The 25361-nt window shown below is 41.9% G+C and overlaps 1 protein-coding gene across 3 annotated transcripts in view; it reads left to right on the top strand.

The window, feature by feature from the left end:
• The window catches only part of maml3 (mastermind-like transcriptional coactivator 3), a 129235-nt gene that overhangs the window by 90851 nt on the left and 13023 nt on the right, over positions 1 to 25361 (top strand). For 2 of the 3 annotated variants that reach the window (XM_007544624.2, XM_016667132.1), the window contains exons 4-6: positions 12170 to 12403; positions 15187 to 15265; positions 18121 to 22156. In XM_007544624.2, coding sequence (XP_007544686.1) covers positions 12170 to 12403; positions 15187 to 15265; positions 18121 to 19208 — 1401 coding nt within the window. In that variant the 3' untranslated portion in view covers positions 19209 to 22156. Of the gene's footprint in view, positions 1 to 12169; positions 12404 to 15186; positions 15266 to 18120; positions 22157 to 25361 lie in introns of those variants that run through there. The other variant, XM_016667131.1, reaches the window with a different exon arrangement.

Here is a 25361-nt window from a genome sequence, read left to right as displayed (position 1 = left end):
TGACGCTTTTAGTCCCATTTCTACTTTTTTACGGCAGATTTCATCATATTACCAAAGGCCATTTTGGCTCTATTGTGGATAATAGGGTGCTGTGGAATTATTGGAGATGCTGGCTTAGATAATGGTCATTCTCTCTCCGTCTCCTCTGCACTGGAGGGGGAGGAAAAGGCACAGGAAATACAGCTGCAGGAGGAGGAGAGATTAATGGCCTACAAAGATGAGCAGAGTTGGGGGCGATGAAGATAGCAGAAGGTGCTGCACTTAGAAAGGCAGCTTAATGTGCGAGACAAAAGGAGGTAAAGATAGGCTGTTCTCTTCGCAAAGGAGTGTTCTTTGGGTGTGCTCAGGCTGATCTCTGGATGTTTACTTCTAATGCAATAAGTGCACAAGAAAACCAGATTTATTTTTCATTATTTGCCCTCACAGAAGCAAGTAGCAAGTGTACCAGCAGAGCAGCATATAGTCACTTAAATATGCATCTTCTGCTGAAGTATTTCTACAACATCTATGCCTTTGCATAAAAAAGGCTTATTGTGAGGAGTAGTCGCAGCAATTTTTTTAGGCTCAACTAAGAAGAAAATGCCAGTGGCTATTTCATTAGCTGTTGCACCTCATTTTATGGCTGGATATCTACCAGTTGTAGCTTTTGTGTGAGGAATGAAATTGAGTGAAAAGAATATTTAATGTCCATTTCATGTGTATTGCAACTGATGGGTACTTGAGCAATGTTTAGTTTAATCTCTGAGCATCGAACCACATTCAGCCTTGAGGACTTTGAACAGCCTCATACGTGGCCTCACTTGGTTGAATTCCCATAATCCTTCTGTCTTCATTCGGTGGGAAGCAACTCAAAGTCTTTATGAAATCAGGTTTACAGCAGATTGAGTCAAAAACGTTTTTCGGACGATGCAGAGCAAGCCTCTTGACCACACCGCTCGAGACGAGTTTTGGATCATTTTTTTGTCCTGGTTCTGCGTGAAAATCCCAGATCAGCGGTTTCTGAAACATTGAGGCCAGCTAGCAACACCGCTCCATTCAAAATGACCTAAATCCTGTTTCAGGAACCTCTGTGCGAACTTCAAGTCATCGTCACCACGTTCAGATTTGTAGGTCCACTGTGCTATCAGCCTGGTCACTATCGGGCTTGGTAAAGGTGTTGCATTGGATTGGATCCGTTTTTAGTATTTGTGAAATGTTTGAATGTTTGTTAGCGACGGGAAAGAATCTAAAGAGATTTTGGTTTCCTCCAACTTAGCTTAATTGAATTTAAATGAGTGTTTCATACTATAGTGACCTCTAACCACTATGCAGCATTGCACACAGTGGAGTACTTGAAGGGTCTCTCACTGGAATATGGGAGAACGGGAGGAATGACTCGGGTCGCTATAGGAATGCTGAAATAAGATGGAGAGAAGACGAGGAGGATGGAAACGGAAGATTGTCAAAGGATGTGAACTCGGCTGGGATGAAGAGCAGGAAAGGAACACAGAGATGGAGAGACTGAGGGATGGAGGGAAAGAAAAGAAGGGTGAGAGAGGGGTCTATTACCCTGAGACTAGAGCAAAGTGAGAGAAAAGATAGAGAGACGGAAAAAGAGTAATAGCCTTACAGCTGCACCTAATGGCTTCTCTGGAGAGGAGAAGAGAGAGATGGAGGGAAGGAGCGCAGAGGAGGAGAAGACATAATGAGGAGGCTATGACAGGCTCAGATGGATTCAGACATGGAGGAAAAGACAAAGAAAGGTGAAGGTTATACAGCTGTGTGGTAAAGATGGAGTCAAATAAATAAATGGGGAGAAAGAAAAGCGAGAGTGAAATATGGTTGATTCTGAGGCAGGGGGAGGATGTCGACGCTAAAAAAGCAACCTGGAGAATAAAGATTGATGAGCTCAGATGAAGAAAAGCAAACGTGAAACGATGCAGGAAAAACAAATGAAAGCTGCAGAATCGGAAGAGGAGCGAGGAGGAGAGTGAACAAAGGAGGCGGGAACATGGGGAAGATGGATGGAGCTGAAGGGTAGATGGAGAAGGAGGGAGTAAGAGGTGGAAGAGAGAGAGAGAGAGAGAGAGAGAGAACAGTGGCAAAGCAATCAGGTGAGGAGGAGATTGAGAGGGGAGCACGGGGAGGGTGGCACGATGGAAGAGGAGGAAATTGAAGAGGAGGTTTTCTGGGTGGATAAAAGGGCAGTTTTCTATGTGTGGGGGAGAGAGAGGGATGGGGAGGGCGGATGGATGCGTGGAGCGTATCTTCACCTCCGTTAACAGCCGTGTAATAGCGCTGATCGCTGCTGTGAATAATTCAAAACGGCTAGTTGGTGAATTCTCATTCAGAGGAGAGCAAATAATCACCACGGCGATAGGATAACCTTACAAACACAAACACAGGTGGTGTGTCGAGCGTCCGTATAGGGCTGGGCTCTCTCACCGCTCTCAGACCCGTCGTCAGTGAAAGATAATGAGTAATAAGGAGCGGCAGACAAGAGAGGTTCCACAACAATTAGATTAAGCAGAAACACCTTGCCTCATCAGACAAGCGCACAAATCTCCCGGTTTAGAGCGCACAATTACATCACTTAGTCATTTACAACTCATCGCTTCCACGGCTCCTGCCTGCTGTGCCTTTAAGGTTTCCATGACGACCGTTTCCAGGGTGATTTAGTGTAGCACCTGGTCCCTCTCAGGGTGGTAAGCTCGTCTGCTCGCCACCAGTGATCTCATCCCTTTCCAGCCTCTCATATCCGTGTCGGGTCCAAGGTCTCCAGTCAACTCGGTGTTCGGCCGGCCGGCATGGAGGTTTAGAAAGCTGCTGGAATTTGATGGATGACGGTGAAAATTAGTGGTGCAACAGAACATTAACGGCATTAATAGCCAACGAGCAGGAAGCTAATTTATGCATCAAGTTGCTTGTGGTTTCGCCTCTGTCATGCTATCCGGTTAATTCTGTTTCTAAATAATTGTAGCCATGATGCCACTCTTTTTTTTTTTTTTTGAACACCGTGGGGAAAAAAAATCTATAGTTTTGCTTTTTATTGTTGATATGTTTGTGCGTTTTATCATCATTCAAAGCAAAAAGGGATTGTATTTGTGTGGGAAATTAACATAGAACTAGTTTCTTGTTGAGGATGAACTGGCAGAAAAGTCTCTGAGATTCTTTCCTTCTCCAATCATTCAACCTTTTTGGCTCCCAGGCTTGTTAGTTAAGACAGCCACCTTCTAAAAACAATACTATTTATCTACCATTTTAACTGAAGAAACTGACATTTGTCAGATCTCTCTGTTGCACACATGAGTGTTGCATGTTAAACACTCAGTTCTAAGGCTTTCAGCTAATATATATAACATGCAGCTGAAGTTATGTACGATCTTCTGCATAACTTCAACATCTTTCTCTGTGGAATTTTTTTTTACAACTTTAACTCACCCTTATAAACTAGTTACATTTTAATATGTTTGCAAAAATAGGCATTTATTTTAGATATCCAGTATCTGTCCTTTTTAATATCATTAAGAGAGCAGTTCACATTAACAGAGAAAAAGTCCTTTTTAAGATTGAAAGAATTGTTGCTCCCTACAGCATCTTCCTCTCTTCTTATTCAGCTTCAAACCTTGACGCATTTACTGCACATCTAAAGGACTGATGAAAGTTTTTTTTTATTTTTATTATTCGTCTACAACAACATTTTACCTGAATTCCCCACCTGGCAACACGGTGGTAAGTCACCATGTTATGTTAGTCAACATTTGTACAAGGGCTTTGCAAAAATAAACATAATTGTGGCAGTGTCACGCCACTTCAAAAGAGGCTGGTCAGAGTTGACGGATGGAAATGGAGAAAAATCCTGGATGAAAACCTGTTGGAGGTCGCATACGAGTTGAGACTCAGGAAGATGCTCACCCTCCACAAACACGAAGAGGCAAGCCAAAAGGTTTGAAGCTGTAATTGCAGCTAAATTTATTTGTGCAAAGTATTTACCACGAAGGGCATGGATGCCTATGCACACCACACTTTTCAGAACTTTAAAATAATTTCAGTAACTGAAACCAAACTACTTAAAAAGTCAGCGGATGTACTTAAAGGCTATGGTTAGCTAATCACTGTTCACTGCTAGAGTAATTTAGTGCCATCAAGTGTTAAACAAGGTTGAACTAAATCTAGCTAACTGTTTGTTTGAACAACCATCTCTCACTCATGGTGCATAAATAAGAGGAATGCGGTCAAACGAAATTTACACATTCCTCCCCTGCTAATGAGCAAGAAAACAAAGCAGCTGCAATGACTCAAAGCAGGTGTGGAGACGACGCGGTTGAACAAAGGGTGAGATGAACCAACTTCATTCGCAAATAATGGTCTGACTTTACACTGGAGACGGATTACATGCGATATTGGACAAAGCAGATGTCACATTTGTAGAAACGGACATGCTTGTCTGCAGCGGGTGTGTAACGAGAGTGCACGTCGCCGACTGTAAAAGTAAACGCCAACCGGTAGATTTGTTGTCGCCGAAATCGGGAGTTTAGCGAATTTCACGCTGCACGACTGCAAACGAGCGTGGAGTGACATTCCCTGCTGTATGCCGTCTGTGGGTGGCTTCCTGTCTCTGCAGAGAAATCACTTTGTTAAGCACAGCGCCTCCAAACAGAGCTCCTGCTGCAGGGATTCATTTACTTAAACTGATCCCCTCCTGCATGCCTACATGGATTTCACAGTGTCCCTGCATGGCATCACCTCGCTTCAGTTATGGTTTGAGGATGATCCCGAGAACCCCGTTAGGCTACCTCTTTATTGGCGTTTTTTTGTTTTTTTTTTGTTTTTACTCCAGTCTCTGATGGGGAAAATTCATGGTAAATTTTAACTTTGACGTTAGCCCGAAATAACGTGCGTGTGCACCAGTGTGCAGATTCAGAAGATTCAGAAATAGGCCAGTTAGGGTTTAGAGGAGAGAGATGTTAGAGATTAAACAGACCTCTGTGGGGAGCAACGCTCTTCTTCAGCAGTTTAAATATAACTCCCCTCTGGGGGAAACTGTGCAAGTTTGTGTGCCGGTGTGTTTTCAGGGGCGGGTTTGGATGTGCTGTTCCAATCGACGAGGCGTAAAAAAACTAAAAACTTTTACCCATTGTCCATGTTTTGTGGGCGTAGGTTGTTTATCCTGTGATTTTTATGACAAAAGAGAAGTTTGTGGTGTGCTAGGATGAGTAAATTCTAGGATGTCGAGGCTACTTTTGGAAGAAGTCCTGAAAAATGGCGGTAGATGATAACGTCAGTATGTCAGAGTGATGTCTTCTTTACTTGTGGCGCTCTGGGAATAGTCAGTACGGTGAGGTCTGGCTCCACCATCTGCTCAGGGTTAGCGTGTTTGTGTGTTTTCATATGTGACTTTGTAAATCAGTCAGGCGGTTGTTGCCCGGCTTGCTTGTAATAATGCTTTAACCGTGAGCTCCAGTACCCAACATCCCACACAGGCAAAATATGACCTGAGAATCAGAGGTTTTAACATTGAAAAATCAGCGGCTTAACCAAAGAGAAGTCTGTGGAAACCACGTCAAGTTGAGTCTTCATCTAAATCAAAACAGCATTTTAAACGTCTTTTTAAAACTGAGTTCCTAGCAATGTTTTCGTCGCCTTGGTGGGAAGGTTGTTTTTGTAGAACCAGACAAAGAGAGTCCTGGTGGCTTCCTTTCTTTACCATTTCATTCTTTAGCAGTTTTCTTTTCATACCCAAAAAACCTGAGGTCAAAAAGAAGCAGTCTACCATGGGATATATTCTTGTTTTGTCTTATAACCAATTAGGTTTTGTCTTTGCTTGGGCAGCCATGGTCTTTCTATACTCTGTGGTAGGAAGAGACCATGGCAGGAATTCCTTTACCTTTATTCCTCAACACCTAAACCGACAGGCATGCCCCCAAATTATCCAGATTTAGGTCTAAAATGATCTTTTAATATTTTCCAGTATGTTTCTGCTGGCTAATATTGGCTAGATTTTTTTTTTTTATCTGATCATCCTAATATGTGAAAACTTGATTTGTGTTGCCTCAAATGTCAATAATTTTTTTGTCATTTATCTGTAAGAACTGTCTAAATAATTTTCAATGTGACTTTTTTTTTAATAAAATGTAAAGAAAAACTATTTTTATCTTTTTTTTCATTGACATTATTTTTTTGCATAGTTGGAAATATTAATTAAATAAAACATCTTCAGCTGCGCAAACATGAAAGATTTTTTTTTTTTCAAAGCATAAGCTCACTTCTTCACAGCGGGGTTAATAAGTCTAAAATCCCCCTACCACCAGTTTGATAGCTGCATGTTTTCTGAATGAGGTCAAGATAAAGAGCTTAAAACAATAGGAGGTAATTTCCTTTTTCTTTCTCCACCGAATCCATTAACTGTCTGTCATTGTGATCATTTTCATAAGTTTTTAATAAGATGTTTCTTTGAAGAAACGCCACACTGGATTTTGTGGTCCTCTCTCCATCAGTCAGTGGTTGTGAAGGGAAACCAGTCCACAGGCCGTGAGCCGGGTTACCACATGTCTGCACCTCCCCAGAAGGCTCAGGGTGTGTGAAGTGTGGTCCTGTAGGACGTTGAGGCGTTGATGAGCGCTGGCTGCGAAGCGTGCCCTTCATCAACCAGAGACGACACAGACTCGTTCCATGCAGCCGCAGCACAAACCATCCCCAGCTGCGTCGCTGCTGCCGATCCGAACGTAGACGCGAGACGTCGCGCATACAGATGTGCTTTTCCGTTCGCCGTCTCTGTGTTCTTGCAGCTGTGTTGTCTGTAAGAGTTCTCCTCACCTATCCAAACCTCTTCCCCTCGCTCCTCTTTACACCGCCCTCCTCCCCCCTCTTCTCTTCTCTTTTTCTTCTCTTCTCGATCACACAAGTGGGTGACAGATGTGAGCGACTGTGTGGAGCACACAGACACCCAATGCTCTGTTGCCAGCCACCGCTGCTCCTCCAGGCTGCGAGTATATGTGTTTTCTCAATGTGCAAGCTGTAAGGCTTCATGCAGTGCTGTTTTAATCTGTGTTTGTTTTTTTGATTTCTACTGTGGGCGCCCTGATTTAGGTGTCTGCATGTGTTATTTCATAGTAGCAAACGCAACCTTTAATCTCTCTCCTGTGGGATTCATTTCAGGATGCAGATGCACCTTTAAATACACACACACACACACACACACACACACAGCAAAGGCAGTGGCCATGTTTCTGCTACATGAGACCATGACAGTCTCACTAACACACACGGGCAAGCACACACACACGCACACTTCCGCTCACTTCGAGTGTAATGCAATCACCTGGGCTCTCCTTGCTTCCTAACTCAATAAAGCTGACAGGCTGCAATACACACATACACACAAATATCCTCCGGAGTGACCGGTAATACATTCAGCATCTCTTTCATTTCATCCTTCTTTCTTATGCTGAGCAGCAGCTAAGAGAAGTAGCTCCTGCCGTGGATTGCTTTGAAAGTGTGTGGTCTGCGTGGAGCCGGTGGTGTGCTTTTGGGGTAGGACTGAAGAGGTGGAGAAAGATGGAGCCGGTTCGAATCAAAGCACACTCTTTAGAAACGTTTTGTTTTAGCATGAGAGGAGTTGTTCAGGATTTCTAAATTAAGGTTGTGTAAAAGGGTTATATGCAGTCAATATCTTCCTTTTAGTAGATAACTCTCATTGCATCTAGGCCTGTCACAATAATCAATAAATCAATTGATAAATTAAAACAAACTCAATAATTTCCACTGGTATGGTTTATCGTTCATCTCTTCTTTTTCTCTCTTTCTAAAAACTGGATGATAAAAGTCTTCAGTGTGAAGACTTTGGTCTCAGTTGGCCCTTTTTTGAAGGACAATTTCGTCTACAAAGACTTCAAAATTAATTTTAATTGCTTTATTTATTTATTTATTTATTTTGGATATTTAAAATGTTTTCCAGTTCCAGTGTTAAAGGTTCATTAGAACTGAAACTTTACTGATCTTTGTGAATGTGTTCTTGCATTATTATTTTGCCATTACCATTGTATTACTTAAAAATTGGTCTCAAAACAACATTATTGTTTATCACATTAACTGCTGGAACAATTTATCGACCAGCAAAATTTGTTATCGTGACGGGCCTAATTTCATCTTCATTTAGTTTAAATCAATGTCATTGGTACTGAGGCTGAAGCTGACGGCTAATATCAAATTCTATATTTATACACTGCGGGGAATGATCTAGGTACTACAAGTACCTAGTGACAGTTTTATTCAAAAGGTTAAAATAGCTGGAGGCTCTAAGTATTTCTGTGATATGGCCACAAGAAGTTAAACTAATTTTCTATACGTCTATACGTTTGTTTACGTCTTACATTAGCAATTAGTAAGGCTAGCACGGTTAGCATAACTGAAACAGGTCTATGTATTCCTGAAAGAAAACCATAAGCTAAAGTAAGACATTTCCCACTCCAGCATTTTCCGTAGCAGACTTTTCTTTATGCTGTTCAGCCATCCTGTTATCTGTTCAAGGTCTACTCTCTCTCTCGCTCTCTTGCAGTCAGAATAAACCGCAGACATGTCTCAACGTGTCATAAGAAATTGTGTTGTTACTGAAGTACGCATTACTGAAAAGATTACTTTCTGAGGCTGGTCAAGCTGAAAATTGCCTGATTTTCAGCGATTCTCTAATGAGGCGGTCTTCACTTAAACTGCTATTAGACTTTAAGTCTCTGCGTCACTTTGATGGGTTTCCGATTATCAGATCGGAAACCCATCAAATGTTTCATTCTTGATGCACAGGAAGTTCACTAGTCTGCGCTAGATAGAAGTGTCTCCTCTGATTCAGATGTGACAGTGAAGTTGTGTACACTATTGTGATGTTGTGATGTTTTTGGGTATGGAGTGTAGAAGTCAGATTTTTGGACTTGGCCCTTCTCAGATTAGCCGTTAGCTTTAGCAAGTGGGACCAGCTAATCTGTATTTATAGTAAATGAATACACACAGAGAGAAAGAGAGCTGCTGAAGTGATTGTCTGATGAACTCAGTTAGGAAAGATTACTAAGGACTCTGACTTGAGTGTAACTCTGTGTTTTTTGTATGCACACTGTGTGAGATTCATTGGGGTCTGCCCAGCGCTTCGAAGGGTGACGAGGCACGGCGGCCATAACCGGTCCTCCGAGCGCCATCTGCTCATCGCCGCAGCTACTGTTGCCAGGGTACCTGCTCTCCTCCCGTCCATGGCTCATCACCTCCAAGCTCAGACTTGATTTTTTTTTTTCCTCCCTAAACGAGATCAACACTCAAAGTCTCCCGCTTAGTTCCTCATCCTGCTCTTCTGCCTCCTTTCTCAGCTCACACATGGTGATTTATTTTCTCTTTTCTTTTCCCATCAGGAAGATGCATTACTTCCACCAAAAGCTTTTATTCCGTATGTCCATCTTTCCTGTTTAATCCTTATTTGTGCGGACATGATGCGGGCTCCCTCTGTTTAGAAGGGGGAGATCTGAAGAGAGAAAGGAGAAAGAGAGTTTGGAGGAGGCGATGTTTAGAGAAAAGGGAAGAAAAGAGGAAGAGTGAGATGGGGAGAGAGGGACAGATCGTAGATCAGAACCGTCATGATTGAGCCATCTGCTGAGAGGAGGCCACTGAGACTTTCACACATGCATGCACACGCACACACACACATTCCTGAGATTAAAGATCTCCACTGCCACCTGTTGGTAGCTTCCCAACACCGCATGCTCTGCAGTCAATCATCTGACTGCTCTGCCTCCATCAAGGCACAAACAAGCGGAGATGAGACACGTATCTGTGAACATCGATCAGTCTGGTCTGCTTGTCTGTTAAGCCGGTCTTGAGCGGCTGACTCTGTTTGCTCTGCAGGGTGTTTTGGTGCTCTAATATACAAGCTTTATCTTCACCTTCCTCCTCTCTAAGAAGAGCAGAGTCTCAATACGGATTATGAGGCTTTGACTCTTTCAGAACATGTCGAGGACGGTTGTACTTTACAGAATTTAACTGAGACTATGATTCGGCAGCGTAATCCCGTTTTTGCCGTTTCCTGCTCGCCTGCAGGTAAATGTGATTTGCCGTACAAAGTCTGATGGCCTGTGTTTGTTTTGTTTTACATCAGCAAAGTGCAAACGCTTTGCATTGGCCCTGAAACGTTCCTTCTGCTTCCATCTTTTCAATTGCTGGCAAGCCTAAACGCTGTCCACTCTTGCTCTGCTGTCTAACCTTTAATAGACCCATAAACGCTGCACTCCCATTGGCCAGAGCAGGCCATTTCATCCTATTACAGATTAGCATACAGCCGAGTGGAGAGGGAAGTGCTCTTTATATGATAATGAAGAGCTAATGTATGCAGAGAGGACAAACCAGCGCTCCACTGGGAGGACTCAGGGTGGCCCATGTCTGTCTTTAGTTTTGACTGTCTCTCTCTTTGTGAGCTGAAAACCACCAAACACAGACGGAGTAAAGCTGCCACTGTACGGGGATGTGGTTCTGTGAGTGCACTGAATATTTTTCTCATCTCCACCTGATTCCCGTTGTGTCATGACAAAGAGCAGCCAGTGACTCAGAGCAGGATGTTTTTATCGCCTGAAATTACTTCATTAGGCGATGAGATGCTAATGAGACTGTTTTTATTGGGTTTTACCCACAATGCGTAAACAAGGACATAAATAAGACTTGGAAATTTTAATTTCTTTAGAGCGAGAGAGGATTACAGTTCCCCACTTCCCTGCCTTGGCAGAGAGGGAACAGAGGCTGCTGAGAAACCGATCCCGGCATCCCATCAACAGTTTGTACCAGTTTGTGCCAGTACATTACAGTTCGTCACTCTTCACATCTAAAACCCATAAACACAGTACCCATGTCAGAATCCTTTGCATAACAGTTTAATGTTGCTTGTAGTTTAGCACATTTATTAATTATGAAGATGAGTGAACATAAAAATGCAAAAATCTTGTTAGTTTATCATTTGCTGAAAAACATAATTGCACCCAATTTCTGTTTTGATTTTATTCAGATGCAAGTTGAAGCTTTTGAAATATGACATGACTCTAAACGAAGCCTTTTTGAAAGCAATATAAACTGTATTTGTCTTCAATTTAGAGCTGCTGCCAAAGTAAAGCCTCGTTTGCTCGTTAGTTTTGTTTTTTTTTTTTTGCTGGAAAAATGTGATTCATGCTTCCGTTACGCCACATCCGGATTGCTGCAGCGTTCGTCAATCTGGGTCGGTTACAAAGTGTGCAGATTAAACTGGCTTCCCATATTTTGAATTTTCTTTTCTTTCCTTTTTTTTTTTTTTTTTACCTCTTAAGGTTTTTAAAGGGTCTGATCCAGTCTTTCCTAACTGATCTTTTCAACATCTGCTCACCAGTGAGAGCTTTCTGCATCCCTTATATTTTCCAGGAACTGAACTGAAATGTGAAAGTGATCCAAAGTTACTGGACAGTTTTCAGGTCCATTGCGGGTGCACCTCTTACACCAGAAATATTAGTGTCACCACGTAATGTTCATTGGTTTCGCTTGGACTTTGCTCCAAATAGAGCAAAAGACTATGAAAATAGCTTTTATTAATTGTCATTGCTTGATTGTTTTTAAAATGTGCTTTTTGAATAAATTTGTTATTCAAACTGACTAGTGTGATGGTGCAAAGAGTAATCCGACTTATTACGAAACTACTGCTTATTTGACTGTGTTTAGTGATGGTTGTTTATTCTTATTTGTATATTTTTTGTGATCTATAAAGCTCTTTATAATTGCACATGTATTTGATAAACACAAAATAAAAGCTGTGTTTAAGACAGTTATAGTACATTTTAATACCTTTTTTTGCTTAGTTTTACGGCAGTAAAATGTCACCATATTACAAGTTACAAAGTTTTAACTGAAGGTGTAGTGAAAAGAGATGGCTTGTTTCAAAGATTAAGCATTTAATTTTAAAACTACTTGCCATGAAACAAATCCAGACTGCTAAAAAGTCAGATATGAGCAAGGAGCTTTAAAGAAAAATAAAAAACCTAGTTTCGGTTAGTATTAGACTAATTCTCCCTCTTTTTTCCTAAAATAATATTTAATAAGACACCAAATATTTAATTTCTCAACACGTTAGTGTTGATCACATAATTACCTGTTCAACAGTCTTCCTGACCTGTTGCTTTCTTCTTCTTCTTTGATGTTTCAGGAGCAAGGCGTGGTGGGAATGTCCCGGCCACCCGGTGCAATACCCCCTCCTCACCCAGCTGGGGGCGTTGCCTCTGGCGTGGGCCCCAGCCAGGGGTCAGGTCCACCTCCAGTCTACCCCAGCAACCAGCAGGCGGCCATGATGAAGCAGATGATGGTGATAGAAGAGAAGAGGTTGCAGATGCAAATGATGGAGCAGCAGAAGATCCAGAGGCAGCATCTTCTGGTCGAACAGGTGACAGAAGGACTTTGCAGTCGACCTCCGGCTTGTGTGTGTGTGCAGCACCTTAACTCTCTCCTGTTCCTCACTGAAGTCAGGTTGCATGTTTAATTACTCGCATCCAGCCCTCTCCTCACCATTTCCTTTTCAACTCTGTAATGTGTGTGTTTGTGTGTGTGTGTTTTTGGCTCGCATGCCTCCTGCTGTGATAATGTAGTGTTTGCTTTTTATTTCTCCTTCTGAGAGAAATCAAGTGGTAAAGAGTTCTGAACTATGATGTTGCCACCCACCATGTGTCTTTTAATTGGATCAGCAAAAAGGAAACACACACAGACCCGCAAACACAGGAGCGCGTACCGAGGACTCGCACCGCCGCCGTCTGACTGGATATTAGGGCTGAAACGTTTTAGTTTTGATTTAACATACAGTGTAGAGCTAATCAGTTGACTATTTTTTGGACTAAGTAATTAATAATTTCTATAGCAAAAGGTGCTTAATAGGATACATTTTTATTTTATTTCTTTTATTACGGAACTTGAACCAGTTGAAGCTAAAACTATGTCACTTCAGGAGTTCATGGTAGAAGATTTTTACCAAGGTTTTTTTTTAATTATCTTAAGTGCAAAATATTCGCTTTTTTATACGGTTTTGATTCAGTTGCTGCCACTTTATATCATATGTTGCTCGGTGTATGTCTATGCCAGCTTTGCATTTATAGACACTGAAATGTTCACCCATTTTTGTTTACAAAATAGCTGAGGCTCAAGCTGGAGAGCAATTTTCCTCTCTTGTCCCATATTTTCAGTTGAATTTAATTCAACTATGACTAGGGCCTTTCTAACACATAAATATGTATTGTTGCTTTGACTGCCTGCTTAAAATCGCTGCCCGACTGGAAGGTGAACCAGCGTCTCCACATCCGTGTTCCTTGATCTTCATGACGCTGTGTGTTCACCAACAAACATCTGCAGCCTTCAACAAACAGTTAGCCTTATGCCTAAATTAAAATACACAAAGATTAACTGTATTAGATGACATCTGAAGGCTCTCATTTATACGATGTTTAATTTAGGAGTATCAGATTAAGGAGAGATGAAAACTTATATGGGCCACATCTTTCAGATTGCAAATCAAATTTGCAGAGCTTCATGTGGGTTTAGGACATAAAAATAAAATAAATGGTTCTGTGTTGCAAGAAAAATTTCAAGGGGCGTTATTAATGTTGCAAGGCCCTTTTTCTCCGATTCAGCCCTTTTCTTCAGTATCAACTTAACCGCCATCTGCATGCGCCCAGCAGTGCCGACACCTGTTTCTAACAGGTTGAACATCTGTCTGAATGAAGATCAGCATCTGTTCGTATAGTATCCAAGACCTGTCTGCTCTTTTACTGTACCAAAGCCTGTGTCTTCTGCATCAGGCGCCTGTTTGGCCTCAGATACGAGTCCAGTCCTCATAAGGCCAGCGTTTATCTTTGCTTTACCGAACAACTGATTAACCTCAACTCTACCAAGCATCTGTCTTACATTTACCTCAACAGCATCATTTGCTGCAAGCATCTGCCTAACTTCCACTGCACCTACATCTGTCTTTTTTGCACAACATCTGTTTCAATTATGCTGTACCAAACACCTGGATCACCATAGCTGAGGGGCTGCGAACAATCTCACTTTAAACTAATCTTACATCTGTGGCATCTGTAGTTCCAGCGGTTGTCAACATCTGCTAGTTCATTTTGAAACAAATGGTAAATGCCTCAAAAACACATCTATATAAATATATTTACACATATATTTGTTTCTGAAAGACATTTTGTATTTTGTCGTGGAGGGAAAAAAAAGGACTCAATTTTCAGATTTCCTTAGCTGTAAGAAGGTGGATGTAGTCATTTTTAAGAAGGTAGTTCAATGAATTGAGATGATGGTTGGAGTTGATCTGACAGATTTAATAAAATCTTACAATCTGGCTGAATTATATTATGTTATATTTTCACAGTCTTGCATAGAGGAAGGGGATATCCTGGTAGTTTACCCTGGATTAAATTAGTGCAGATCAAATCAAAAATAAACAATAAACTGTATTGAAATGCCTGGGAAAAAAATCATCTTACAGTGTAGAGCACAGCATCTTAAAGGAAGAGGCCAAATTTTGTTTGGCCATCGGCAAACATACCTTAACCAATCCTGTGCACAATGCCATCTACCGTATGACGTAAAGTCACCATCTTTAAGCAGGTATTGTGTTAATATAAGCAATTTATCTGTGCTGTACAGATTAAAATTTAAGTTTTGGGGCATATCTGGGGATCACAAGTCTTCCTTCCTTATGTGCGCTTAATTGATCCCAGATTAAAACTGTTTAATGTTTTGCTGTGAAGCTACAGAAATCCCTCCCAGGCTTTCATTCAGAAACATTTTTATAATCAAAATGCTTCCTTCACTCAGTTGCTAATAAAATTAAATTGTTAGGTCTGTATTATATTAGGAAAACATTACATGAGCTTTCATTCAGATCTATATCAGGTACGGACACTTGCTATTAATTGCCTCTGTATCGGCGTATTCAAAATGTAAATAGAGAGTGTGTTTGCTCACAAAAAAATAATCTTTGGTTCATACTCTAAATTGATCTTATAGCTAAAGTAAAAGTTTGTTTTATTTGGATTTTCCCCTTCATTTTTTTTTTCATGAATGGTGCTGCATGATGATGTCAAGTCCTAAGCAGATTTATCTGACCTGAAAGAAGGTTGTGCAGTTCTAACATGTGCTCATAATTATTTGTATTTGTGTGTGTGTGTTTAGCTCCAGCAGCAGCAGCATCTCCCCAGACAGATGGGCCAGGGCCAGAGGAATCCATACCCCCAAGTCAATCAGTACCAAGGTAAAACACACAAAATACCCGAGTTCATTCCATAAAAGGTAGCAGGCAGCCAGACAGTCTTGTCTACAAGGCTCCGCCTCACATTTCATCACATTACAACCACAACCTCAATGTGATTTAATGGGATTTCATGTCACAGAAATACCAAAGAGAAGTGCACTTTTGTGACACTGAAGGAAAATGACGCATTGTTGACAAACACTTTTACTGGGCAAGACGACGATGCTAAATATCAGTCCAGAGCTACAATGCAGAGGTTTAGTTCAAAGCATATTCGTGTGAAGGTCTGGCCTAGTCAAAGTTCAGACGTAAAGTTGGCTGAAAATCTTTGAGAAGATTTAAAAATGAATTTGCCCAGACAATCAGACTGAGCTTTGGCTATTTTACAAAGAATTGACTGCAGTGGAGACGTACCCCAAATATTTGCAGGTGTAATTAAAGTAAAAGGTAGTTCTGAAACAAGTATAAACTGAAGGAGTGAGAATACAAATGCACAACTTACTTTTCAAGATTTTTTTTTTCAAAATATTTTTGAAAATTGTCATTTTCCTTCCACTTCTTACTGCTTTGTATTGATCCCCCTTGCATACAATAAAAATAAAATGCATTGACGTTTGTGGTGATAAATGCTAAATGTGAAAACGAGTCCTGTTGTGACTGATTGTATCTCCAGCTGTAGCTCGCCTAATAAGTTAATATATAATACAGACAACCAGCACAAAACTGTTTCTGCATCTCTTGTCAGTTCAGGGGTTAGAATCTAAAAGCAGCTCTGACCAAATATTCCTGTCAAACCCGTCCCTGTCGCTTTTATCTGCCTCAGTCAGATATATATCAGTCATCTCTGAGTTGCTCTTTCTCCTCTCTTCTGCCTCATTCTCTCTGGGAAAAAAAAAAAATCCTGATCTGCCTGTTACCAAGGCAACTTGTCCGTCCTGCATCCCCCAGAGTTCTGGGGAAGTCAGTGAGATGGATGAGACGAGGGAAGTGGGAGTGGAGGAGAAAGGGATGGGGGTTGGGGAACTGGCAACAAGAGGAAGAGGTAGATGGTCCTGGTAGGTAGAACCTGAGGTTGGGAATGGAGGAGGAGTGAAGATGAGTGGGTGAGAGGATGATGGAGAGATGGAGGAGGGGAGTCAACACTCAAGCCATTTATAGCCATTAGTCTGTCTGCAAGTCTGGGAAGGTAAGGTGGAGAGGAAGATGATGCCAGATGAAACTATTGTAGATATGCAGCCAGAGTAAAGCTGTGCGGTATTAGGACAACATGTGGCATGTGATGAGATTGGTGAATGTTGCCGTGAATGAAACAAATCATTAATAAGTGCTAATGTTCACAGAAAACGTAGACCTCAGAAATTTGGTAAACAATTCAGAAAATTTCCAGCTTCTTTGGGATGGTGGCCAGAAGTTGCATCAATATGTGGATAATGTCTCCATTTATGAACTCAGCTGTGAGACAATTGATGGATAAAACTGAAGAATTTAAAGAGTCGTCATCTAGTTCAGCTGACTTGCACGGGCCAAATACATATACAATTGCTATAAATATTATATTGGAGCTTGTTATGCACACCCTCTGAAATATAGCATCCAACCAGTCCACTTTGATTGTGGTATTGCTCATATTGTCTTAGCTGGTAGCATTCATGAGTTTCTTCCTACTTATGAGCCTGGATTGCATTATCCATCAAGTTCTCACTCGTCTGTTACATTTCAGGTCTGCGCTTTAAGAAGAGGGATTAGTGGAGTGGTGTCAGTATTGGGCCTATTAAAGGATTTAGAGCCATTTTCACTTCCTCAGGCTCCTTCAGTTCTGCTTTAATAGGAGAAACTGTGAAAATGAGTTGCTGGTGCTCAACTGTTTTTATCTGTGCCATGTTTTGGCGAACCGAGGTTAGACGGGACATATTTTTGAGATTCAGGATTTCATTTGTCACACGCTCTGTTATGCATGCGTAGCACACAGTGAAACATGCCCTGAATCATTCCTTGGCTGGAGGATAGACGGAAGGAAAATATGAAACTAGAAATCGCAAGAGGCAACCCAGGAAATGTGCTGAGGAATAAACAGGAAGGAAAAATGAGCAACCGTGACTGTCGTCGTGGGTAGATTGCTGGCTGAGCACAAATTTTCAGTGTCGTCTTTTATCAACAGTGGATATATTGCACCTGAATGATGAAGTAAATAAATAAAAAGACGGTTACTGGGGTGGGAAGCGTCTTTGATCATTATAATGATTTGATCCCTCCGTAGGTCCTGTTGGTTACAATAGTGAGACCAAGATGTGATGCTGATGATCAGAATGCTTTTTACAGCAGCCATGTAGCTAAGTGTCACTGGGTGGTAAATCCACTTGTGACCTGAGAAAGTATGTGAGTATAGCAGGTGAGATCATGTGTAGGATGAATCCAGGTGTGTGATACTGTTTATCTTTTCCACTGGAGTAGGAATGACTTCTTTCTGCAGTGGTCCACCACCGTCTTCTCTGTTTTATTCTGACATTCAAGAGGAACTGGGTTTTTTTTCTGGTATCTTCTGACCTGTATCCTCCACATCTTCCATGAAGTCTGTCTCACGATTGTTCAAACTATGAGGAGTCAAAGTCGTAGATGTAAAGGGGCTCAAAATACACCAACCTTGTGGGACTTCTGTTTGGAGGTTGATGGTCCTGGACAGTTAGAGGTCCACCTTCTCTACAGGGTAGACTATCTGAGGGGAAGTCCAGCACCATACAAACAATTTCATAAACATAATTCCTAAACCTCAGCATTTATTTGTTGTATTTTTTTGTCCATTCCCATTTGTCTGTCTTTTTTTATTGTTCTAACATCTCTTTAATTTCCATTCATAGGTCCTCCACAAGATCTGGCATCCAGAAGCCAATCGCTCCAAAATATGCGGTCCTCTCGTCTCCTCCAGCAGCAGCAGCACAACCAGCAGCAGATGGTCCAGATGAATTCTGTTCAGGGTCAAGGTGGTCCAGTGGGACCTCAAGCCGACATGGGACTATCCTATGGCACCCAGGGGTCCAACCAGGGTGCCTTATATGGCCTCAACCCTTCAATGAGCCAAATGATCCACCAGCAGCAGCACCAGAACCAAAGCGTCCAAGCCTCCATGGGTCTTCCACCACAGCACAACCCTGCCGGAGGGCCTCCTCGGCAGGCGGGTGCGGGTCCTGGACTCGGAGGTATGCCCGGGGGCCCCGGGAGCGGCGGGGCTGGAGCTTATGGAGGGCAAGGGATGTTAATGAACTCCATAGCTCAGCAGCCCCTCAAAGGCCCCGCCAAAGCCCAGTCTCAGAGACTGCAAAGCATGCTAGGAGGCGGAGGAGGTGGAGCTGGGATGGCGGCTGGCGGCTGGCCACAGCAGCAAGGACAAGGTCTACAGGCCATGGGGGGAGGAGTCGGAAGGACTACAGGAGGAGCAGGAGGAGATATGGTGGGGTTCACCTCCTCCCAGGCTTACGGTATGCAGCCGGGTCAACCTCCACGTATGACCAAGCAACACTTTCCAGGTTCTGGACAGGCTGGCCAAGGAATGGACCCCAGAGTGGGCAACCCGGCTGCAAGTATGGGCAGCCCAATGATGCGCCCTCACATGGGCAATCAGCCGAGGACCAATCAGCCCCGACCCATGGTCATGAACCAGGGGATTACCCAAGGGATGATGGCCCAGGGGATGTCTGGGATGGGGGCTTTTGGGCCGGGTCCAGGAGGCCCAGGAATAGGGGGAGGAGGAGGTGGACCCTATGGACCAGGAGGAGTTGCAGTTGGGGGTCAGCCACAGGGCTACCAAAGGACAGCCAATCAGGACATGTCATCCTATGGGTACGGGGGCGGGCCCTCAGGAGGGGGAGCCTTTGGTTTGGGTGACGGATCGGGGGCGGAGCTGGACTCGGGCGACGGGTGGATGGACGAGCTTTTCCAGAACCAATAGCCAATGGGGAACATTTTCAGAATGAACTCAACTTTGGGACATAACCTGAGAAAGTCCAACAGAAAGTAAGACATGACATAGACTGGCATGTTTTGTTTTGTAAAACATGAGAGAGATTATAAATAAGTTCTGGTATTATGTTTTCTGTGTGTATGCGTGCGTGTGTGTGTGTGTGTGTGTGTGTGTGTTTGAAATGGAAGGAGCTCTCACACGTCTTGTGCATATTATTGAAAAACAATATAAGAATTAGGAGGTGTGTTTTGTTAGTTTCACTCGTTTCTCCCCTGGAGTAAATTTTCCTTACAATCTAGTGTTTGACAGCGATTCCCGTTTACACCGCTTAACTTTGAACCCAAGCTTTTCCCAAACCGCAGGCTGATGAAGAGGAAGACAATATCGTTCTCAAGACGACAATTTATTTGTGTGACACCCTGTTCAGTGCTTCAGATCTCTCAGCTCTATCCTCTCAAAGCTCCCATTTCCACTCTCAACTCTGTTTCCCCCCACATATATATACATACACTCTCACCCAAATCTGTACCCCTACTCTCCCTCCAGAGACTCATTCATCACTCACAGCACTCATTTCTCTGTTTATATTGGGCACATCGCAAATGATGTTCCACTATTGTGCAACACAAGCACAGGCTAGCCTCTTGTGCTTTTTGCTAGGCAACCCACCCATAATTTCTCCTTTTTTTTTTCTTTTTTGAGGGAGTTTGTTTCATTTCCTGCATTGTGTAGCACTGTATAATGGTTTTGAGTGAAGAGAACAAAGCGAAGGACAGGAGTGGGATAGGACAGACAACTACAGCACAGCATACACAGTGACAACAAACAAAGACGCTGACACGTGTGTGAACCAGTCTGTGGGACACAAGCCGCAGCCCATACATCAGCCAAAAATGATCGCTGGGCCCTGAATGTACTCAAACACCACAAGTGACTTTATTTTGTTTTGAGGGGAATTTCTAGAGAAGCTCACCTGCAGTGCCTTGCAAAACTCCTTCAACTTTTCCATATTTTGTCATGTTACAGTCCCAAACTTTAATGTATTTTTTTTACATGGATTTTATATTATAAACCAACTCGAAGTGAGGCAAATTTGGGGAAATGGAAGGGAAAGTAGGCTGGGTTTTCAAAATTGTTCACAAATAAATGTTGTAATAATGTATGGCAGGCATTACATCAGAGGGGTGGTGTTTGTAAAAAGTCTTGCCACGGATTCCAAATGGGATTTAAGTGTGAATTTAAATGACCGATCTAAATCACTACACTGTATCTCAATAAAGTGGTAGTGAATACAAATGGAATATTTTTTCATTTTGTGAAATTAAAAACCATGCATTATGTTTTTTTTTCAATTACAGTTATGTGCATCGCTGTGCTGGTTGATCATCACATAAAATCCCAGTAAAATGGTCTAAAGTTTGTGCCTATAATGTGAAAGAAATGTAAAAATAAAAAAAAATTGAGGAGTATGAATACCTTTGCAAGGCAGTGTAGTTTATTCCTGTTTTATCTCTTAACATCATCGCAGGCTCTGTCCATAGCCTGCAGTATGTCTGTCCATCCTCCTGTCGCAGCACAGCCTTCCCATCAGCCCTGCTTTACACCACAGCTGAAACTCTGCTGCACTATTGGGGGGAAAAAACACAAGCAGCCCTGTTTTTGTTCACAAACCACTGCTCAAAAAGTTGATTTTGGCCTTGCAGGCCAACAATATTTAGCTATAAAGGCTCTCAGTGGGTTCTACTTCCCTGTAGGGAACTGTTGGCTTTACGTCAGCTGCTCATGCTTTCATTCACCATCACCTTCATCAGACTGCCTCATCTTGAGCCCTGAAATGTAAACATAAAGATATAACATAGGTTTTTATTGCTGTGGTTCTTGTCAACATGTTGCATCTCTAAATGTTTTGTATTATTCAGTGAAAGACAAGAGTGTCTGTTTTTAGGACAATGATGTAACCTACAAAACCAAAAAGCCTTCTGTTCTTATGGTTGTTGTCGTCGTCGTGAAATCCAGCCCTTTAATAGAACTCGGTCGTCCTGTAAGCGTTGCAAATGAGGCTCTATTTTTTTTTTGTTGTTGTCACATGCGGATTTGTTTGCGGGGTTGTAGCACTCGACCAGTTTTCGTCAAGGAAAAAATGGTTGAATAATTTAGACCCCGCATCAGCGCTTTAAACTCACAGATTGTCGAGTCTGCTTTCCAGGACAAAGGAAAAAAAAAAAGGAATTTCATTCTTCCAGAACTCCGACGTGCGCCCAGGCAGGCTCGGACTTCAGTTCCACGCCAAAGTGGAAGGAGAAAGGTGTTTGAAGGCCCTCTGTGTCTGTCTTGTCCTTTTTTAGAAGTGAGAGCTCTGAGATCTGGTTTGGAAATGATTTCAGACAGAGAACAGAAGCTTCCTCCAAATATCACAATACTGGGACCAAGTCTGTAGACAACATTTTAACAAAAATGGTTGTTGTTGATGTTCTTTGTTTTTATTTTATTTTATTTTATTTTATTTTGTTTTGGGGGTTTTTTTACTGGTGCTGACATATATATGTGATTATGAGAAAAAAGTATATAAAAGATGATGGCTATTTGTAAATATGTTTTTACAGGTTTAAATACATCAGATATTACAGTCTCTACTCTGTAAAGAATTTACTGTTTGTTGAAAAATAGAGAAGTATTTTTCTTTTTTCTTTTCCGGTTTCACTTTTAATCCATCTGAGCTATGCCATTGCACTTCAGACAATGTCTTACTACTAATTTGTATTGTAAACCTCCTCTCTATTTTTTTTTTAGTTTGAGATTTTGTTCTTAAGCAGTGCTTACTTCTTTTTATCTTGTACAGAATATTGAAATGTTAACAGAAGAGAATTACAGAAGATTTTTTGTTTTTGTTTTTTCAAAAAGATACAATAAAAAGAGAATGTTCTCGCTGGTCATATTAAACTGATGTTCTGTTATTTATAGGGTTCCTTTGAATTGTCAACATCTTTAGGTATCTGCAGTCGTTCTTTGTGTTATCAGAAATCACGTATTTTTTTCCCCCACATATTGACACTTTTGTCCTCACTCTTCTTTAAAGGAATCATATGTTCATTTCACTCCATTTTTATTTAAAATAAGCAATTGTCAAACAGTTGATATGCAATACAAAAAGATTTCCAGTGTCTTTAAAAAGAGAAACAGGCCCACAGCATCACTGCTCCTCTGCTGTACTTAACGGAGGGGTATATATATATATATATATATATAAACACTCCAAATACAAAACTCAGGAATTAAAATTACATAACTACAAAAGAAACTGGGGTCCATAATGACCAGCATGTGGAAAAATTATCTGTTCTACATTCTGAGCTAACATTTTAACAGCAAAATTTGTTTTGCTGAAAGAGGTGATCACACAATGTATCAAACATTGTTACAAATATAGAATATTAAAGGGGGTAGTATTGTACATCAGGGTAGCTCAGCTGGTCAGTATTTATCGATAATTCAGCTGCATTTGCTCATTTAGACAGACCTGGGATAAAAACTGTTCAGCTGTTTGTTCGGGGTCTTGCCTCTTTTAGACTAACGGCCTAAAAGAGTTATGCACATGCAAAATCGCACTACAGTTACATGACAGTCTTCAAGGGTTTTCTGTATAGTTCCTGTACATCAAGTTAAATGACAAACTTCTTAAAATCTACCTTTCCTCAGCATTCAAGATGGATCTGTTTTTCAAACCTTGCTGTCTTGTTTGCCTAAAACATAGCATCACTACCAACAAACTATATCCGGAGAGTCTTTTGTATCCTAATTAGCAAAATGGATGCAGGTGTTTGGATTGTCACTTGGATCATCACCGCTACAATGATAACTGGATTGAGTACTTCCTGTGTTTGCAGAAAATCTTTTTGGTTTCAGGATCTGGAGACAAATGCACAATGAGACTTAACCATCACTGTAATGAACTGTCACTCTGATTTGCATAATTATAATTATACCTGCAAAGGAATCAAGCTTTGATTCTGCCTGACAATAGCATGGTGGATCTCTGGCTCTGCATTGGCATCAACAGACATGAAGCCCTTATGCTGTAACGGAGTATCCTTGTTAAACCCAGCTCCTTTCAAACACTCTCCTCCCCCCAATCTGCCACACCTCTTTCTTCATCCTCCTCATCTTGGCCATAAACCTCCACCTCTTCCTCTCGTATTGCTGCTACACCTTTACCTCCTTGCATTTCCCCAGTTGCCATGTTTTTCCGTCCACCCTCTACCCCCCCACCCACCAACATCACCGCGCACACAACCACCAAACTCTCGTGCTCCTGTTTGACATTGATAAATGGAGACTCACGGAGATGACAGCATCATTACTCATGCTTAGTAGCGGCACCACCTTGGACAGATAAAAAAAAAAAAGAAGAGGAAGGATGAAGGATGACGGGAGGGATAAGAAGAAGATGGGGTGTGATGTCGGTGGAGGAGAGAAGCTCCAGCTGGAGAGGTTTGCTACAACTCAGAGCTCAACTTGAAATCTCTAGAAAGAGGGAAACTGAGGTGATGCTAAGGGGTGTGGAAAATCCAAGCAGCTGTGGAAGCACAAGCATTGGGATTTTCTTCACCTAAATCAGGTTGCTGACCTTTGAGTCAACAATTTATTAGATATCTGTTCAATTTAAAACATTAAATTTTTGATGGTTTCACTTCAGTTTCAGTTTTCTCAGCGATGGTGTCTTTTCTGAAGAATGTGGTCGTGACCAGGAGGATCGTCATCTCAGTTTTAGCCTTGGACATGAATGGAGCTTATTCCGAACAGCAATCAGTTTGCTGCCAAAAAGCTCCATCTTGAACCCTTTTTTGTTTTTGGTAACAGTTCTGCAATAAACACGTAACCATGATCCCCACACCCCATTTAAAAATAATGGGGTTTCGTCTTTTCTGAGTCAAGAAAAGACGATCAGGAAGTGTCTTTACGAAAGGCTGCAAAGTAACAAAATCCATGAAAGGTGAATCTAAAATGAGTTTGCTATAAAGATTTCTGTCTAGACACAACCCTGGTCCATCTGGTAAGTTAGGTAGCAATTCATGTTAAATTGGTAAATGTGATTTAAATTTAGCTTAGAAGACGGATGCAGCCAAGTTTGTTAAAAACTCCATCCGTCCATTGTCTGTACCCACTTGTCCTTGTGGAGTAGTGATGGAGCTGGTGCCTGTCTCCACCGGTCACTGAGCAAGAGGATGAGGTCCACCATGGAGAGGTTGTCAGTCCATCACACTACAACACAGCAGACAAACAACCGTGCACACACAAAAAAGGCAATGTAGAGACACCAGGTAACCTAAAAGTCATGTCTGTGGACTCCTGGAGGAAGCCACAGTTTCAGGGACAAAATCCGTACACGCTCAGCAAGATGTTCAAAGCTTGAGACATTGTTTTCCGCCTTGAACTTCTTTACGACTCTATCCCTGACCTGTCTGCTGTGTTTCTTGGTCTTCTAACTGGTCAATTAACCTATCAGTATACAGAGTGTAGATGTATGACACTAGAAATATCGCATCCTACCAAACAAAACATCCAAGCAGCGATTGCAATTCTGCATGCACTGGCATTGCAATTACAACTCCTATTCAATATACTGTGCAGCCCTTATTGTGTAGTCACAGGTTTGCACACACACTAACACCAGCTTTGAGCACGCTCTGCAGGGACATTTATGACACCAATCAGATCAACAAATGATGTGTCACAAAGAAGGAGATGAGTTTAAAGGATGATTCACTCCCCTCCGAAGGTAATAAGGTAATGAAATGGTGCTGAAGAAATGTGGAGAGGAGAGACGGGGGACAGAGGGAACAGAGGATGTGGTGGTGTGGAGTGATAGAGGGAAAAAGTGTGTGTGTGTGTGTGTGTGTCTGGTGTCAACTTGATGAATGTGGTGCAGGAGCCATTGTGGTGGTGGAGGAGCAGGAGGCCACCAGATAACGGCAGAGTAAAGCCTGCACGGTCCCACGAACAAGGACACACAACACGCTCATTTTAAATTCCCTAACAATAACTTTATTCTCCATTTGTTTCAGCCAGTCACATCACTGCTCTGCATACAAAGCAATTTTGTTCAATATCTAGATATAAATGTAAACATACACAGATTAGATC

The sequence above is a fragment of the Poecilia formosa genome, unplaced genomic scaffold (assembly GCF_000485575.1).
Source record: "Poecilia formosa unplaced genomic scaffold, Poecilia_formosa-5.1.2 Scaffold11, whole genome shotgun sequence".
Taxonomy (NCBI): Eukaryota; Metazoa; Chordata; class Actinopteri; order Cyprinodontiformes; family Poeciliidae; genus Poecilia; species Poecilia formosa.
Note: the sequence above shows the minus strand (reverse complement) of the source record. Positions and strands in the feature narration are given on the sequence as shown.